General features: G+C 39.9%; 1 protein-coding gene across 13 annotated transcripts in view; it reads left to right on the top strand.

The window, feature by feature from the left end:
• The window catches only part of TNRC6C (trinucleotide repeat containing adaptor 6C), a 145,037-nt gene that overhangs the window by 41,984 nt on the left and 85,532 nt on the right, over positions 1-17,521 (top strand). For 11 of the 13 annotated variants that reach the window (XM_032178200.2, XM_058428985.1, XM_032178205.2 and 8 more), the window contains 2 exons: positions 501-600; positions 1,395-1,416. In XM_032178200.2, the coding sequence (XP_032034091.1) occupies positions 538-600; positions 1,395-1,416 (85 nt within the window). In that variant the 5' untranslated portion in view covers positions 501-537. Of the gene's footprint in view, positions 1-500; positions 601-1,394; positions 1,417-17,521 lie in introns of those variants that run through there. The other 2 variants (XM_058428987.1, XM_058428983.1) reach the window with 1 other exon arrangement.

The following is a 17,521-nucleotide window of genomic DNA, read 5'->3' on the forward strand; positions in this document are numbered from 1 at the left end:
AAAGGTATGAGCTGAAAGCATCAGCCAAATGCCAAGCACAAATAATGGGGGAGAAAAGATACATCACCCTGAAATTTCAGAACCCTAGGATCAAGTGGAAAAAATAAAGCATGGCCAGGCTTGGTGCCTCACACTGGTAATCCCAGCACTTTGGGAGGCCAGGGCAGGAGATTGCTTGAGCCCAGGAATTCGAGACCAGACTAGGGGCTGGACTGTAGGAGCTATATCTTACTCCATATCATACCCTTATCCCTAGCAATGCCGGATGATGGGTTGGTGTTCAACAATGTGGGCTGAATGAATGAGACAGCCGGCTACTGAAGAAGTCAGGGCAACCGGCAGTGCTGTTAGGGAAGTGTCCCTTTCTAGTGCCTTCTCAGAGGGTCCTCCTCTATACCATATGCGAAATTCTGTCTTAAGATTTGGAGCAGCTAGTGCTTTTTCATTGTTTGACTTAACATGATCATCAAACTTATACTAGTTTTCTTTGTATTTAATAGGGAGAAAGAGCAAGAAACACAAGAAGAGGAACGTTTGATGGAAGAAAAGAAAAAGAAAAAGCAGGAAGAAAAGAAAAAGAAGGAAGGTGCTCAGAAAAAGGTTTGACTGAAGTTCCTACTTCATTGTCTTTGTATCATTGTGTGTCTCATTTGCATCATCATAGCCATTACATGACAAGGTTTCATTCTGTTACTTTTTAAATCAATATGCCAAGTCTATAATTAGCGAATAATAGATATCCTACTGGTGAAATAAATACAGGTGACAGCCGTAAATGTCTAAATTGGAACTGGAAGTGTTAGAGCTGTGTTTTAAGGAAGCTGTGTTTTAGTTGCTGGTGGTAAAGTGTGTCCATGTTGTTCTACTTAAAATGAACTATCCTGAACAACCATGTCTAATAAATGAAGAAGGGCCATTCAACTGATCTTATTAGAAAAGCTAGAAATACTTTTTTTTTTTTGCAGCTTTGGCAAATGTTCTTTTACGAATCCTATTAGTAAAGATTAAAAATAAAAGCCCTACTGTAAACTTTATAGTCAAGCTTGAATTTTATGGCATTTAAAATACCAAGTTATGCCATTTGTCTTTGTTCTTACCTAGTTTAATGTATCTTGTAGTTTAAACTGTATACCTATTAGAGCCTGTTAAAATTATAGAGTTTAAATGAGCTCCAGATAGAATTTTTTGCCTTTAGGTTAGTATTGGTATGTAATCAATGGCATGTACACATTTTTCCCACTAATAAATTGTAATAAGTTAACTGGGCAAAAACTCATTTTTAAAATTTTCAATACTAAAAGTTTGCTTATAAACTTTCATAGATGTGTACATTCTACACATTATTCCTAAAGAGTTTCTTTCTTTCTTTCTTTCTTTCTTTTTTTTTTTTTCAGGCTGCTGATCAAAAAACCAAAGGTAAGTTTATTTATATTTAGGGGGGTACATTTATGGCGGTACCAGAATTTTTATGACCAGGATGACTTTTTTTTTTTAATTGATGGTTAAAAAATGAGAATCTAAGCCTGCCTTTGAAGCTATTTTTTGTTATTCATTGTGAAATTCCTCATTTATCACTGGTTTTACATCTGCATCTCATTGGTATTTGGTTAATCTAAAAATGCCTGAAGAATGTTATATTAGCTTTCCAAACAGTGCTTTTAAATTTTCTTTTGGTTTGATTTCCACCAAACAGGATTGAACTGATAAAGTTGATTCAGTTTGAATAAGAACAACCAAAGGATATCTGCATTTTTTTAAGGATTGCCAACTATCCTTTATAATAAAAAAGATATATTCTTTCTGGATTCCCTCTTTGCTTATTGATATGTAAAAGATTTCTCTTTTTCTCCTCCAAGTCCAGAATTTGCTGGTTATCATGAAAGGTGTTGGTGGAAACACGCATTTCTCGCTGTTACTCAGGAACTCCTATGATGTGCTAGAGATTCAGAATGAACAAACTGAAAACCACACTCCAAGCCTCTTCATTTTATACCTGTATGTTTAGTTATTTCCCAGTGGTTAAGAGCACACACTCAGGAGTCACATACACTAGCTCTGTTTAATTTGGGACAAGTTACTTCACTTCTTTAGGCTTCAGTATCTCATATTTAAAATGAGAAAGTTAGTGAATGGTTCCTACCTCATAAAGCTGTTACAAAGACTTAATACGATTATTTGTCAATTAAAAATAGAATGTAAAAGAAAAAAAGACTAATTGAGATCGTGCAGGAAAATGGCTTAGTATCTAGCATATAATTGGTGCTCAGTAAAGGTTTACTATAACTGTTATTCTGAAGTTTTTTTCCACTGGACCATCACATGTACACAACTGTACATGTAGACACATGCACTCATAGCTAATGCTATGCTTTTGTGAGACATTTTATAATTTTCAAAGTTAAGTTTATGTATATTATCTCATTTGAACTTCATAGCTGAACAGGAAAGGAATTCGTTTACAGATAATCTCCTAGTGTGAATTAAGAAGCTGGTTCTTGGTTAAGAACCAGTTAATGGTAAAGACAAGACTTGAGGGAGCCCAGGTCTCTGAACCTCTAGAGTCACATGAAGAGAGGGAGTTAATGCTCAATGAATATTAAAAAGCAGCATAGCAAAAAGGACATTTTTCTTTGTTATACTCTTAGAAGCACTGTGAATTTACATAACACTTTTCCAGAAGGGTCCAAAAGGGTTATGGTACATAGTTGTGTATGAATTTATGATCTTGAAAGAAAAACAATGGTTTCTTACTATTGTCATTTCAAAATACAGAGTTAACTGTTCTGGATTATCCATTTCTTCTTCTTTTTTTTTTTTTAACATTTTGAATTTTTCAATCTGATCTAGTACCAGGTATATTCTTCGTCGTTGTCACTGTTTTCTCCTCAAGTAGTAACAAATTGCTTATTACTGAACAGTGATTGTGAATTACATTGTCCCACCACTTTACACAGAGCTATTATTTTCTGTTACTGTTCTGATGAGAATTTTCTTTTACTTTTTTTTTTTTTTTTTTTGAGAGACGGAGTCTTGCTCTGTCTCCCAGGCTGGGTGGAGTACGGTGGCATGATCTCGGCTCACTGCAGCCTCCACCCTTCAGGTTCAAGTGATTCTCCTGCCTCAGCATCACCCCACCCCTGCCCTGTAAGCTGGGATTACAGGCACACACGGCCACACCCGGCTAATTTTTTGTATTTTTAGTAGAGATAGGGTTTCACCATGTTGGCCAGGTTGGTCTCGAACTCCTGACCTGAAATGATTCCCCCCCTCGGCCTGCCAAAGTGCTGGGATTACAGGCATGAGCCACTGCACCAGGCCTCTGTTGAGAATTTTCATTGCTAACTCCAAACGCTACTGGATTTTTCTCTTCTCCTTCTATATCCTCTAAAATACTGTTCCTTTGGGTACAGTTTATCAGTAACTACTAACTAGCCTTAGAATGGGTTGTAGTAATGATTAATGTCTTTCCAAACAAAAAATGCTTTTTGAATTATAAATAATCTAACAGTTACTGCTAGGTAATTCATTGATGAATATTAGCAGCGTCAAGGTTTATATTTTTCTCAGACTCTTCATTATTACTGGTTCAAACCAAAATTCATTGCCTGAGAAATATTGGTTCCAACTTTCTGACTGGACACTTATGTCGGGTGACACAGGTTGGCCTGACTGTACCAATGATACGTGTTATAGTACTAGTATTAGTGTTCACACATAAAATTGATGCTTTCCTAACATTCTAGCATTTTGACTTCCCTCCCCTGCTCCAGATTGTGTGTCCATGAGGGCAGGGGCCACATTTGCCACAAGGCAGCACCCAGAAGTCTCAAGGCCCTGAGTTGTTTGAATATAGGAAAGTGTTTAGCAATTTGAGAGAGTCCGAGAGTTGGATACTCTTAAGAGAGAAGCTACAGTTATAAATTAGGTTGCATAATATACTGAATCAATCAACATTGTAGAAGTTTGAATAATTTTGGTTTTGATAATTAGCTCAAGCTAGACCAAATCAATTAGAAATTCCCTTGCTCTGCAATATTACACACCACTCAACTGGTAGCATTAGTAAAGCCGTGCCCCAATTATTTAGCATTATATTTGACTTAATTTTCTCAATAATAGAAATGCTTTAAATTTGGATTTGTTTTAAACATTTTCAAGGAACTTTTTAGAATATATGACATGCTCATCTATGATACCCCTCTACCTTCTCCTGGAGAATATTAACTAGTCTAATCCCTTCTTAATAGATGAGTCTTCATTATAGCATTAATTATACTTAAAAAAAGTTTGCATCTGGCTATAACCATCAAACTTGAACTATGAATTTTTATTTAAAAGACTAATGCCGAACTGAAGCTAACTAGAAATATATCTTTTTTGAATAACTTAATCTATTATGTAGCATGCTTTCCTACCCTCCCCGCCCCAGATTTGAAAATTAGATTTCTAGAAAGTCTGCTTTTTAAAATTACCACTAAACAGAAATTTTGTTCCTGGTTATCTTTTCAAATTCTGACCTGTGATGTCTTTGTTTGGGTCATTTTCTTTTTAAGATTCAGGCCAAGTGAGTACGTTTGTGTGAAACACTATGCTGCCAACATTCATACCCCCATCCTACCCTGATGTGATCATGGGAACCATGTTTTCTCTGCAGCTGGGAGATACACTTTTATTCAGCCCTGGGGGTTTTCACTCAAATAGTTGATTCAATTTGGCTTTCATCAGTTTCTTCCTCTTGACTCCCCCTTGATTTTCCTCTATGCCTCTAAGTCTGCAAACCCTCCAGTGGGGTTGGTGTCCTGCACTCCTAAGGAATCTGGGTGTGTTTCTATACCTGGAGGCCTTTTCCTTGGTTGTCTCGGACTCTTGGGTTGTTGTCGTAGTCAACTTTTTCTGATTTTTCTCTCCTGTGATGAAAAACAAAAGTTATATATTCTCATTGAAAATAATTTGAGATTATCTAAAAAGAAATTAAAGTTCACTCGGAATTTCTCTGTCCTGAGATATTTACCCATTAACAGTTTGTTAGCCATCCTTGAATGCATCTCTCTATGAATTCATATACATAAATATATATTTATATGGACTCTCCACTGCTCCCCCGCAGTTAGCACTCCTGGATCCCTATCCCTTCAAGGAGCTGCACCAAGCAATTTGAAAACCTCTGTGGAAGCCTATTCATAAACAAACTAGACCTTTGTAAATTCTGCTGAATATTGTCTTTGCGTTGGTGACCAAAGAGACAGCCGAACACAATTACCTGTTACCCTTAGTGAGACCCTAGATGCTCTCATACTGGGGGAAAAGGGAATCAGATATAATCCTGTTGCCATTAACTTGCATTGTAGCTCTCTGTGGAGTAACTGGGGTCCAAGTGTCACTTCAGACTGGCATAGGTTTTATGACCATAATGAGTAATCAGTTTTCTTTATTTTTGGCACTGCCCTTAATTGAGGCACAGATAATAATAGCTTTATTTGTGATATGATGACCTCAGGAGCCTAAGTTTTCAGTATTGTTTTCTGGGTGTTTTCATGGATTGAGTGAGGGTTTTTTTAATGATTAACTATGATAATTTTCATAAATGTGAAAATTTAATTCAGTGCTTTTAGCCAGATTTGTTTAAGTTGATAAAGTGGATGTTTTCATACAAAAAGCTCAAAGTTAATCTTACCATGTATGAAAGTGAATACCTTCATGACCCATTATGGTTCATGGTCCATATCATTAATGAATTATGATTTTTTTTTCTTTTTTTTTTTTGAGATGGAGTTTTGCTCTTGTTGCCCAGCTGGAGCGCAGTGGCACAATCTCGGCTCACTGGAACCTCTGCCTCCCAGGTTCAAGCGATTCTGCTGCCTCAGCCTCCAGAGTAGCTGGGACTACAGGTGCGCACCACCACGCCCAGCTAATTTTTGTATTTTTCATAGAGACAAGGTTTCACCATGTTGGCCAGGAGGGTCTCAAACTCCTGACCTTGTGATCCCGCCTGCTTCGGCCTCCCAAAGTGCTGGGATTACAGGCGTGAGCCACTGTGCCTGGCCTGAATTATGATTTTTAAGTCATATTCATTTGAATTTATACTTTTTTTGAGAGAGAGGGTCTAACTCTGTTGCCCAGGCTGGAGTGTAGTGGCACGAACACAGCTCACTGCAGCCACCACCTCCGAGGCTCAAGTGGTCCCCCCGCCTCAGCTTCCCAAGTAGCTGACTACAGGTGCATGCCACAGTGCCTGGCTAATTTTTGTATTTTTTTATACAGACAGGGTTTTGCCGTGTTGCCCAGGTTGGTCTCACACTCAAGCAGTCCACCCACTTTGGCCTCCCAAAGTGCTGGGATTACAGGTTTGAGCCACCAGCTCAGCCTAAATTCGTACATTTAATTAGTATCCTAATCTTGTTTATAACGAGTATAATTGCAGTTTTGCAGTGAGGTATTAAACTTGACCGTGCATTCAGTTTGTAATTGGTAAACAAAACCTCTAGGTGCTTTTGTTAATAATGTAAGTCAGTTGAAGCCGTAGTCTTCCAGTAGTCTTCAGTTGAGTGATGGAGGTTTTAGAGTCACAAAGTATTGGCAGTGTGCTTAGGCTCATTCTAAACATCTAAAGTTTAGTATCAATCAGAATGAAAAGTAGTGAGAATTGAGGTTTATAGCATATCTTCCCAATTTTATAGTCACACATAGAAATATATGTTTTTCATGTGTTTTTTCTACAACCGTATAGGGGGCTGGAGACATGAGTATTCCGTATTTGTTGTCAGTATAATTATTAATTTTAGGAAGGAACTTAGACACTTAGGATGTTTTCAAATAAGGCTGAAGGAAATTCCTAAGAAATTGATTGTATGAGTTATCTTCAGGGGATGGCATCTTTTAGGTTTTGAAATATTAGATATGTCTTTCTTTAGCTATGTTGCTTTATATTTAAAGTGTTTATTTTACTGTTAAATTCCGGGGGGAAATAAAATAAACATTAATTTTTTTCCATGGAAACAAAAAATGTATTAAGATGAGACATTTTAAAAATATATAGGTTATTCAAAAGGGTAAAAATGTATTGCCAGAACCTCTTAGTAGGTACATGAACGTGTAAGTTCTTGAACAAATTGTGAAAGAAAGGAAGTGAGCCTAGCGGCAAGGAAGCGGGGCACTGTGCTCCGGGGGCGCCTCCTGAGGGCACTTCTCCTGAGTCTCAGATAAAGTGAAAGTTCACATCTCTGTTTCATGTAACTTTTCACTAAAACTTTAAACATAAAGGCAGTTTCTAAGTTTAGACAAAGTTACAGTTTATAACTCTAAAGGATGCTGACAGTCTGCTTTCTAAGAAATAGTTTACCCAGATCAGTTTCTTTTCTGTGTTTTTTAAAAACAGCTTTATTGAGTTATCGTGGACATTATATTTAAAGAGAACAATTAGATAAGTGTTGGCATGTATTCACCTGTGAAACCATCACCATGATCAAGATGACACCCATCATCCCTGAAAGTGTCCTTGTGACCTTTTCTGATCCATCTCTTCTGCCCCCACCCTACCCCCATCTGTCTCTAGGCAAACACTGATCTGCTTTCTGCCACTATAAAGAGTTTTTATTTCTAGAACATTGTATTGAGGGACTCCTACACTGTGCGCTTTGGCTCCTTTCACTCAGTGTCTTATTGCTTTTGAAATTCATCCATGCTGTAGTGTGTATCAGTAGTTCATTCCTTTTTATTGCTGAGCAGTGTTCCATTGTGTAGGTGTATCACAGCTATTTATCCTCTTCATTCTCCTGTTCATGGACATCTGTGTTTTTCTAGTTTTGAGCTATTGAGTAAAGCTTCTTTGAACATTTATGTACAAGTCTTATATGGCTATATACTTTCATTTATCTTGGGTAAATGCATAATAGTAAAATGGCTATGGCATATGATAGGTGTATGTTTCATTTTTTCAAGAAATTGCACACAGCTCTTTCCCAATGTGTTTATACTATTTCACAGTTCTACATCTTCACCAATGCATGGTATGGTCATCTTCATAATTTTAGCCATTCTAATAGGTATGTAGTGGTATCTCATTACACTTTTAATTGGCATTAACCTAATGACTAATGTTGCACCTTATTTTCATGTGCTTATTTGTCATCTTGGTGAAGCGTCTTTTAAAGCCTTTTGTCCATTTTTCATTGTTATTTATTTTCTTTTTCCAGATTGGTTTCTGATACTAAATTGGCCTCTAGAGTTGGGCAGAAAGACTCAACACTACAACTTAGTTGTCTGCATGCCTCAGTCATTTCCCTTCTTTCTATGTGTGTAGTTACTTGTAAATAGTAATATCAGAAAATATGCTCTTTCAAATAGAATCAGATTTTATCTAGCTTTTAGCATAACTAAAGATTACATTAATAAATGAGCTAAATATTAGTCACATTTTGCTACCTAGAGGTGGCTAGTTAATTCATTAATTAACTTAAACAGTTAATAAATACCTGTTAGATGGCAGAGATCAGTTCCCTGTTCTCAAAGAAGGAAACTACAGACACGGGGTTCTACTTGAGGGTGGAGGGTGGAAGGAGGGAGAGGAGCAGAAAAGATCACTGTTGGGCACTGGGTTTAATACCTGGGTGATGAAATAATCTGTACATCAAGCCCCCATGACATGAGTTTACCTGTGTAACAAACCTTCATACGTACCTCCTAACCTAAAATAAAAGCTTTTTTAAAAAAGTTCCCTGTTCTCAAAGAGATATTTTAGTGGGAAGAGCCAGGCAGATAAGCAAATATATGTATATGCAAATGAATGCAATAAAATGTTCTGGGCATTGTAACTTCTTTATCTCAGCCAGGTATCAGTAGGTCAGTATAAGCATTTCATGGCCAGGGGCAGGTAGGGAGCCAATGCTTCCAGTCTGAGAAGTCAGGCTCTAAGGAAAGTACAAAAAAGAAATTTTACAATGTTGGCAGCAGAGGAGCTGCTGAGTGAGGTGGCGGCCGGTGCAGGGAGGACCCAGCAGATGGTCAGTGAAGTTGATTGTGGTTTATCTATCTCACACTTTCTACCTGAAAGGATTTAGGTTTGGTCATCTTTTCATCAAATGTTTGTATCTATAAGAAAAGATAACCCGTTTTTAAAAGTAAATGAGAGAATTGGGAAAGGAAAATACTGATATGAATGAGGTAAGTGCATACCAAAGCTGGGCCACTCCCAGTTGTGCCCTAAGTTTGCTATGAAAGCAAGGACAAGGAGGGGTTGCCTTATCCCAGTCATCTTAAACCCATCCATCAGGTCATTAAAACTGAGCACCCTTACCAAGCTATTCTACCCAAAAAAGAGTTGAAACTGTTTTTCAGCTCTTTTGAGAGAGGTGGAAGGTGGGAAGCTAGTTCATAGAGTCCTTGAACACCTTCCTAAGGACTTTAGATCTTCTAGACCAGAGCGGAAGCCATTGGAGAGTTTTAAGTAGGAGAGTGACATCATGAGATTTGTGCTTTAGAAAGATCACTGAACCTGCAGAATTGAAGATGAATTAAACAGAGGAGGAGAGAGGGCTGGAGGCAGCAGGTGCAGTTGGACCAGTGCATAGTTCAGACTCCAGCTGACTAGCTAAGTGGCGGGGATAGACAGGGAAGGGTAGTGATGATTGATAGAATAGGCAGAACTTAGAAACTAACTGGGCTAACTAATCATTTGATCCAGCAGATATTTATTGAGCACCTACTATTTACCTGGTACTGTGCTGATTGCCATGGGAAGAAAATGTTAAAATAGAGATATACTTCCCACTCACGGAGCTGAGTCTTATGAGGAATGGACATAAATCTCAACCACAGTGATACATGTATCCTTACTAACTGGGATGGTGACTGTGTGACAGCATCAGCAAAGGAGCCTGAACTTGGCAGGAGTTGTGGAAGGCATCACTGAATCTGAAGGGTGAACAGGACCCAACTAGGCCAGGGGACACTCCTACATAGAGAGGGAACAGCATTTGTAAAGAGCCTGTGGCCGGATGGAGTATGACATTTTCCATGAACTAAACAAACAAGAAGCTGTGCAATAGCAGGGTATGAGGTGAGGCCAAAGTGAGAGATGGGGATTGGTCCACTATGCGAGGCATCAAAGAGGAGTTGTACTCTTTTGCCTAAGAGAATAAGAAGGCTTTTCCAAATCAGTTGAAATAAGACCAATTTTTCTCCTACACCAGCCTTGTCTTACTAAATGTTGTAGTTTAACTTTGGCTCCCCCTTCTGGCGGGTTGTAGGATTCTGTACTTTCGGAGGGAAAATATTCTAAGATTACTGCTATCTCCCAATTTATCAGTCCTGGGAGAACACATTTGAGACATAATTCCACTTAAATCTTCTGTGTTTCATGAGATTTAGGATTTGCCGTTTGTTCTGAGAGCTTATTCAGTTCAGGATGATTTAGCATGAAAAGAGATGTGGTCAAGAAGGAGTTAAGGGAACTGACAAGCTCTACACCCAGTGGACTTTCTTTGCCTTTAATGTTTTGTCCAGTGTGTTGCCTCACTTGGAGAGAGTTATGATCAATGTTACATATGAGAAGATTATAGGAGAGCCAGTAGGCATTAATGCTGTCTTGATTGCTCAGCTTTAACATATGCTGTTAGCGACATTTTCTAAATTGATATTCTAAATAAGCCTGTTTTTAAAAAGAACTTAGATATACTTGCATATATGATACATAGTACATTTTCTTACAGCAGGAGTATCCAAGGGCCAGAACAAAGTAACCTTTTAATGAAATGATTCTTACTGTTTGTAGTCATTATTAAAATAATTTTGCTTTCTTTTAACATTTATGTTATCTAGTATGTGATGTATTGAGAGTGGCATTTGGTACCTTTTAGAGAGGTAACTGTAATATGCTAGAGTAGAAAATACCTCTGAACGGCATTTCTCATTAGCAACAGACACTAAGTTAATGTAGTTTGTAGTTAATGAGTCTGTGCTCATTTTGAGTTGGGCTGCAAGCGTTGCCACGGTGATAGATCAGCCAGAAGCATCCACTGAACAAACAGAAGGCACCACTCTGTATCCCTCCGGGACTGCTGATGAGCACAGCAGATGGACCCTCGGTACTCAGAACTGTCTTCTGCTCGCATCTCATTGTTCTAAGGCAACTTCTCGCCACAATGTTTGCTGCTTTACAGGCTGCAGAAGAAATTGTAATAACAAAAATATTCCTTGGAATCACTGATTATGTTGGCACAAGAGAATAGTTCTCTTACATAGTGACATTTGCAAACAATCTTATATTTGAGTAAATTTAAATTTAAAATGTTAAGAAACTGAATCTTTGAATATTTATTCTGAAATGACTAGAATTACTGCTTGATTTTTGACAATTTTTTTCATTGTGTGGGGTGTCCATGCATAAGAGAAGTTCTATGCTTTATCTTACAAAAGCTTGTTTCTTAAGTTCCGAGATGACATCAGTCATAGGACATATCATCGATTCAATAACGTCCTGTTGACAGAGGTGGAGCATGAATGAGGAAACCTTGTTGTATTTATACATCAATTGTAAGGTGCATCCAAATTTCAGAAAGAAGATGTGTTAAAATGTGTGGGTTAAAAATGTCCCTCCCAGTTAGCATTTACCTATAAAAAGTTAGTTTTAAAATATACCGCTTTCATCCATTTCACACCTACTTGTTAATTATACTTCAGGCTAATGGTGGCAGCCCACGGGATTCTAATTGAGGATCCTTTTAACAGTAAATGCCATTACAGAGAAACAGTGGTATACCTAGCTCATACCACATACTGGGATGTTGTCTAGGTAGATGGAAGATTTAAATGTACTACTTGGGCCAGGCACAGTGGCTCAGCCTGTAATCCCAGCACTTTGGGAGGCCGAGGTGGGCGGATCACCTGAGGTCAGGAGTTCCAGACCAGCCTGGCCAAGATGGCAGAACCCTATCTCTACTAAAAATACAAAAATTAGCTGGGTGTGGTGGCAGGCGCCTGTAATCCCAGCTACTCGGGAGGCCAAGGCAGGAGAAATCTCTTGAACCCAGGAATCAGAGGTTGCAGTAAGCCGAGACCATGCCATTGCACTCCAGCCTGGGCAACAGAGCAAGACTCCATCTCAATAATAAATAAGTAAAACTCCTTGCTAAAAAAGTCTGTGCTCTTAACCAGATTTTGGCTGAAGAATATAGAAACAACTCTAGCTGTTATAAGCAGAAATGGGTTTAAAATATGGAGGACTGGGTGCGTATAAAATCACTGAAAGGGCTGAAGGGGGTAAACTCCAGGCTGGGCCTTCAGAAATGACTCCCCCAAGAGTTCCCTGAAGAGCTGCTACCTCCAGGAATAATTGAGAGGCCCCATTGGCTCTCTTGACTTCCAGAGCACAGTGCCACTGCTGCAGACCAGGGGTCAGGAAGCGGCACCAACACTGTCACTCACAGCCACAAAAGGAGTGATTGGGAATGTGGCCCCTGCACAGAAACTGCCACCATCTCCAGTACTGTGCTTACAGGTACCCACAGCCAGTACCTGCCAGGTCACATGCACTCACATGTAACTGGGGGAACTGGATCCCTAGCCTCAGCTCTCCTTGCAGGGAGGCTGCATAAGCTGTGTGCCAGGCTTGTCAGTCCTGCACCAGGTGTGCCTGTGGTGGTGGGTGGGAGAGACCACTTTGACTACTTGCTTTGTAAACCTTTAAAAAATAATGGGATGGCTGTTCATTAACATTCATCTAGCACGTAACACTTTCCAAACTGTTGGAGATATGAGAACTAAATTAAGGGGGGAGGTTTAGAACCAGAGTAAGATCTAATCCTCCATTCCTGAGTACAGCTGTCATTACCTCTTCTAAATTACTGCAGTCTCTGCTTGCCTTCCCTTCTTTAGGTCATTCTCTGTGGTTCCTCCTTTAACATGATTATTTAACTTCTGTGGCTTCCATTGCTTCTGAGAGGAGGAGGATTATTATAATATAAACGCTTACTGTGTACTAAGTGCCAGTCACTGTTCTAAATCATTCTTTACGTAGATTAGCATTCACTCATCAAGGAACTCTCTCAGTAAGGGATTCTTAGCTCCCTTTTATCCCCCCGCCCTTGCCCGCATGTTATGGATGGCATGACTGAAGGATGGAGAAGCTAAGAAACTTATCCAGGATCCCCAGCAAGGAAGTGGCAGAGCTGAAGTTTCAACCCCAAGTCCATACTTTTAGCCACTGCACTCCCTCTCAGGAGAAGTGTATGGAATTGATAAATCCCAGTTCTGAATGGTGATGATCTTTGCTGGGGGAAGGTGGAGTGTACAGTCAGGGAGGGAAAGATAGGTGGGGCTTTGGTGGAATGGTGACATTTTATTTCTTAAGCTGGAGATTGGCTTCATGGAGATTTGTTGATTATTTGGTCTTTATGCCTTTTTTTAAATGTCTTAAATATTTCTAAATAAATTTTTAAAGAAAAGACTGTGTCGGTAGTTATGACTTAGGTAATTGAATAAGATAGAAGCACCTCAGCGTGCTCCCACTCCCTGCTCCCCTGCTCTGTTCAGACCAGGGTGAGGAATGTAAGGTGGATCATAGGGAACTTCTTTTCCCATGTTGCATTCCTGCTCAGGTGGCAGAGCTGAACAAGGAGGGCACCGCTGCCTCCTCTCCCAACCACATGGCTCTAGAGTCTGCACGGGGTCTCAGAGACCTCGACAGCTTGAAGTGCTTGTTGAGCTTAGACAACCCATGACTGCACAGCTGTTCAGCTCACCATGGGTTAACAATTGTAGCAGCCTGTCTCTGGAGTTTCTCTCTGAAACTGGAAGGTCCAGGCTTCTCCTAGTGTGGCAGCCAGGCAGGAACACTGAGGAGTATCCGGATATCCGTGGAACCACCCAGTGCTCTCCCAGCTACAGGTCAAGTGATAGAATCCAAAATCCTTCCAGGGTCTCTGCCTACCTCTCCAGCCTCCTGTGAAACAACCCCGCTAGGCTTCAACCCCCGAAGGCGAGAAGCTCTTTTCCATTTCAGGGCCTTCTCGTGCACTGTCTAGGCTGGTGGGAGTGAGTTTGTAGGTACGAGGTGCGCTCACATACACACAGACATACTCTACCTCGCTAACCCTGACATACTTTTTCAGGCTCTGCTTAATTGTCACTTTCTCAAAGGAGCTTTCTGAATCCCTAAATTAGGTTATCTTGTCCCACTGTTCCTTTTATCATGCTTAGAACAATGTGTAATTTTCTATTTGGGAAATAATTTTAAAGATAATGTTTCTTCTACTATATGATAAACTATAAAGACAGGAACCGTGTGTGTGTGTGTATGTTTTTTGGTTTTTGGTTTTTGTTTTGTTTTTTTTGAGATGGAGTCTTGCTCTATCGCCAGGCTGGAGTGCAGTGGTGCAATCTCGGCTCACTGCAACCTCCACCTCCCGGGCTCAAGTGATTCTTCTGCCTTAGCCTCCAGAGTAGCTGGGACTACAGGTGTGCATCAGCACGCCCGGCTAACTTTTGTATTTTTTTAAGTAGAGGTGGGGTTTCACCATATTGGCCAGGCTGGTCTCGAACTCCTGACCTCGTGATCCTCCCGCCTCGGCCTCCCAAAGTGCTGGGATTACGGGCGTGAGCCACCAGGCCCAGCCGGAACCATATTTTTTTATATAATACTCAGTATTCACAGTGCCTGGCACAGAATAGGAACCCATTAAATATTTTCTAAATAAGGAGAGGATAGGTGGGGATATTGACATGTTTTGGGGGGTGGAGTGAATGATAGGCAGATTGCATGGGAACACAGTGAGTTTGAGCCCTTATTTACCCTGCTTTCCTTTTTTTGCAGCACTTAACACCTGGTGAACCATGTGTCTTGCTTACACATCAAGTTTATTATTGATCTTTTTTCTCTACTAAGATGTGAGCTCCACAGGGCCAGGAATCTCTTTTCTGTTCCTTGATACAGCCTCAGCCTAGAAGAGGCTGAGCTGTAGAAAACCTCTGTGTTTATTGAATGAGTGAGTACTTTCTATCTCTATAAACTAGAAATCCAGGCCATAGATTGAGAGAAGCTGGATGGCATCAGGATTCCAGAGTGCAGGAAAAGTTTTAAGCAGTTACAAGAGGGGGTTTTGGCAGTCCATGTTAGGTTAGTAAGAGGAATTCTTGGTGGCAGGGGATGCTTATGCTAGTGTTAGTAGGTAACAGAGCTCATTGCTGTTTCTGAGACTACATGTGGCAGTGTCAGGCGGTCTGGAAATGACTGAAGGTTGGGATGTTACAGAAGTATGGATAGCAAGCATAGTGAAAGGAAGGAAGGTCGGGGGCCTCGGCCGTTACAGATGACGATACTGAAGTGACTGAGCACGATGAGACTCAAGCCAATTAAAATGGCTAGGAAAGAAGCAGAGAGAATGGGGTTGCAGCCAGGACTTGAAAAGGCTCAGACCCTAGCAAGGGTAGACTGGAGGCTAAGGAGGCTGGGTCAGCAAGGCAAGTTCCTTCTCTCTTGGTATCTTAGAGATGACAATGTAGTAGAAAAGTCTGAAAAGGAGCTCCTTCAAAATCAAGTTCTCCAAAGTCTGAAGGGACAGCGGCCTGAACTTCGTGTCCATACTGTAGCCTGTCATTTTAGAAAAAGCAAAATGTGGGAATCTATCTATTTGGCCCTGTTATGACAATACTACCTGAAAATTTTAGCTGAAAGCAGAAAATTCTTGGAAAGAAAATTGTTTTAAAAGACTTGCTTTCTTATATAAAGAGTTACCATCTACCTTTTCACCAGCAGATGTCGCCCTCATTTAAAAAACAAAAGGCAAAAACTTACTAGGCAAAGAGTAACCAGAATTTCCAGCTTGCTGAAAGTTTTTTAAAATTATATATGTAGTTATTAAATGATTGCTATCTTAATATTTCTTAAATAAAACATGATTTGTTGAAAAATCATAAAGAAGCTAAAGTTCCCATTGCCTTCCTGTATTCTCTTGCTGCATGAAAATGCTGATGTTTAGAAGGGTAGGTTCCCATGTGAGTCCTTATCTTTAAGGTATGGCCCTTGAGTCAGGTCTTTTTGAAGAAGGGGAATGTCATTGATGCCCTGGTTTTTTAGACAGCAATAGACCCATAAATGAGGATCTGAAAAGAGTTTATGGCTAGACAAAAAAAGAAAATGCCCATTTAATTTATCTGTGTTACAAGAATAGATCCAGATTTTGAGATCTTCCACTTATCACTTGAGATTATTAAGTGGCTGCTTGATTCAAAGATCCAAAAAGTACTGGCTTAAGTCAGAAGGTTTATCACTGCATATGCATAATATAAAAGAGACCCAGAGGTGTACAGCTCAACTGGGTCAGAATTCCCCGTTCCTCTGTCTGTTGCTTTGCTGAGTGAGGCTTCTCTTCCCTTTTCTTAGGGTCCAGGATGACCTGTAGACTACCAGCCATAGCATTAGCATTGCAAGCTGGAAATATCACTGTGAGAACAAGTACGTGGGTAAACTGAGTGTGCCATGCTTGCATTATACTCCAGGGCTCTTGGTCTTTTTATTAATTGAATACATACTTTGTGGCATTTTTTTCTGTTTGTGAAATAATGTGCTAGTACTTTAGTGTAGAGTAAATAGTTGTAAGAGAAATTCTCCCACCTGAAAAAGCTTGTGATCTGTCACAACTTGTAGTTTCTCAATCTCTGTTTCACTTTCAGTCTTTATGAAAACAAGTAATTATTTAACAGTTTCTGAGAAACTAGCTTAAACTTTATCCTTTTCAGTAATACAATGCCATTTCTAGACCAGCACCGGTCAATAGAAATAATGGAAGCCACAAATGTGAGCCACATAAATCATTTTAAATAGCCTAGTTGCATCATTTAAAAAGTAACAGGTGGAATTACTTTTAATAATGTATGTTTAACTTGATCTATCCAAAATATCACCATTTCAATGTGAAATCAACAGAAAAATTGTTAATGAGGTATTTCTCTTTTTTTGGTACTAAGTCTTTAGAATCCAGTGTATGTTTTAATACTAAGTACATCTCAATTTAGACATCAAGGCTCAATAGCCACACTTGGCCAGTGGCTGCTGTACTGGGCAGCACATGGTCATCCTTCCTCTCTACACTTGTCTGAGATTTCCAGTCAATTGCACAAGCTTTAAATACTCTGTGTGTCTTCTTTATTTCCCCAGTTCATTGTTGATCCACTTAAGTGAGACACCTAAGTGCTCCATTGCCTTCCTACAGCAACCAACACAGTCCTGGACTCAGACCAGGAAATTCTTGTTTGACTTTTGGATGTGTTCAGTATGAAAGAAAGCTTCCTTCAAGCAGCACTGTCCAGTAGGTAGCTGAAGAAGGAGGCTGGACTTGGAGCTCGAGGGCAACACTGGGACAGTACTCAGGCATCAGTAGCACAGAAATGATGGTCAGAATGGTGAGCATGGACAACCTCTCCAGAGAGTCCAGGGCTGGAGAACGAGTACAAAGACTTGAAGTCCATTAGCGGTGAGAGGGCCAGCAGAGCACAGAGGCGTCTCTGAGGGACACAGGAGGGGCGTGGG

The sequence above is a fragment of the Hylobates moloch genome, unplaced genomic scaffold (assembly GCF_009828535.3).
Source record: "Hylobates moloch isolate HMO894 unplaced genomic scaffold, HMol_V3 SCAFFOLD_15, whole genome shotgun sequence".
NCBI lineage: Eukaryota > Metazoa > Chordata > Mammalia > Primates > Hylobatidae > Hylobates > Hylobates moloch.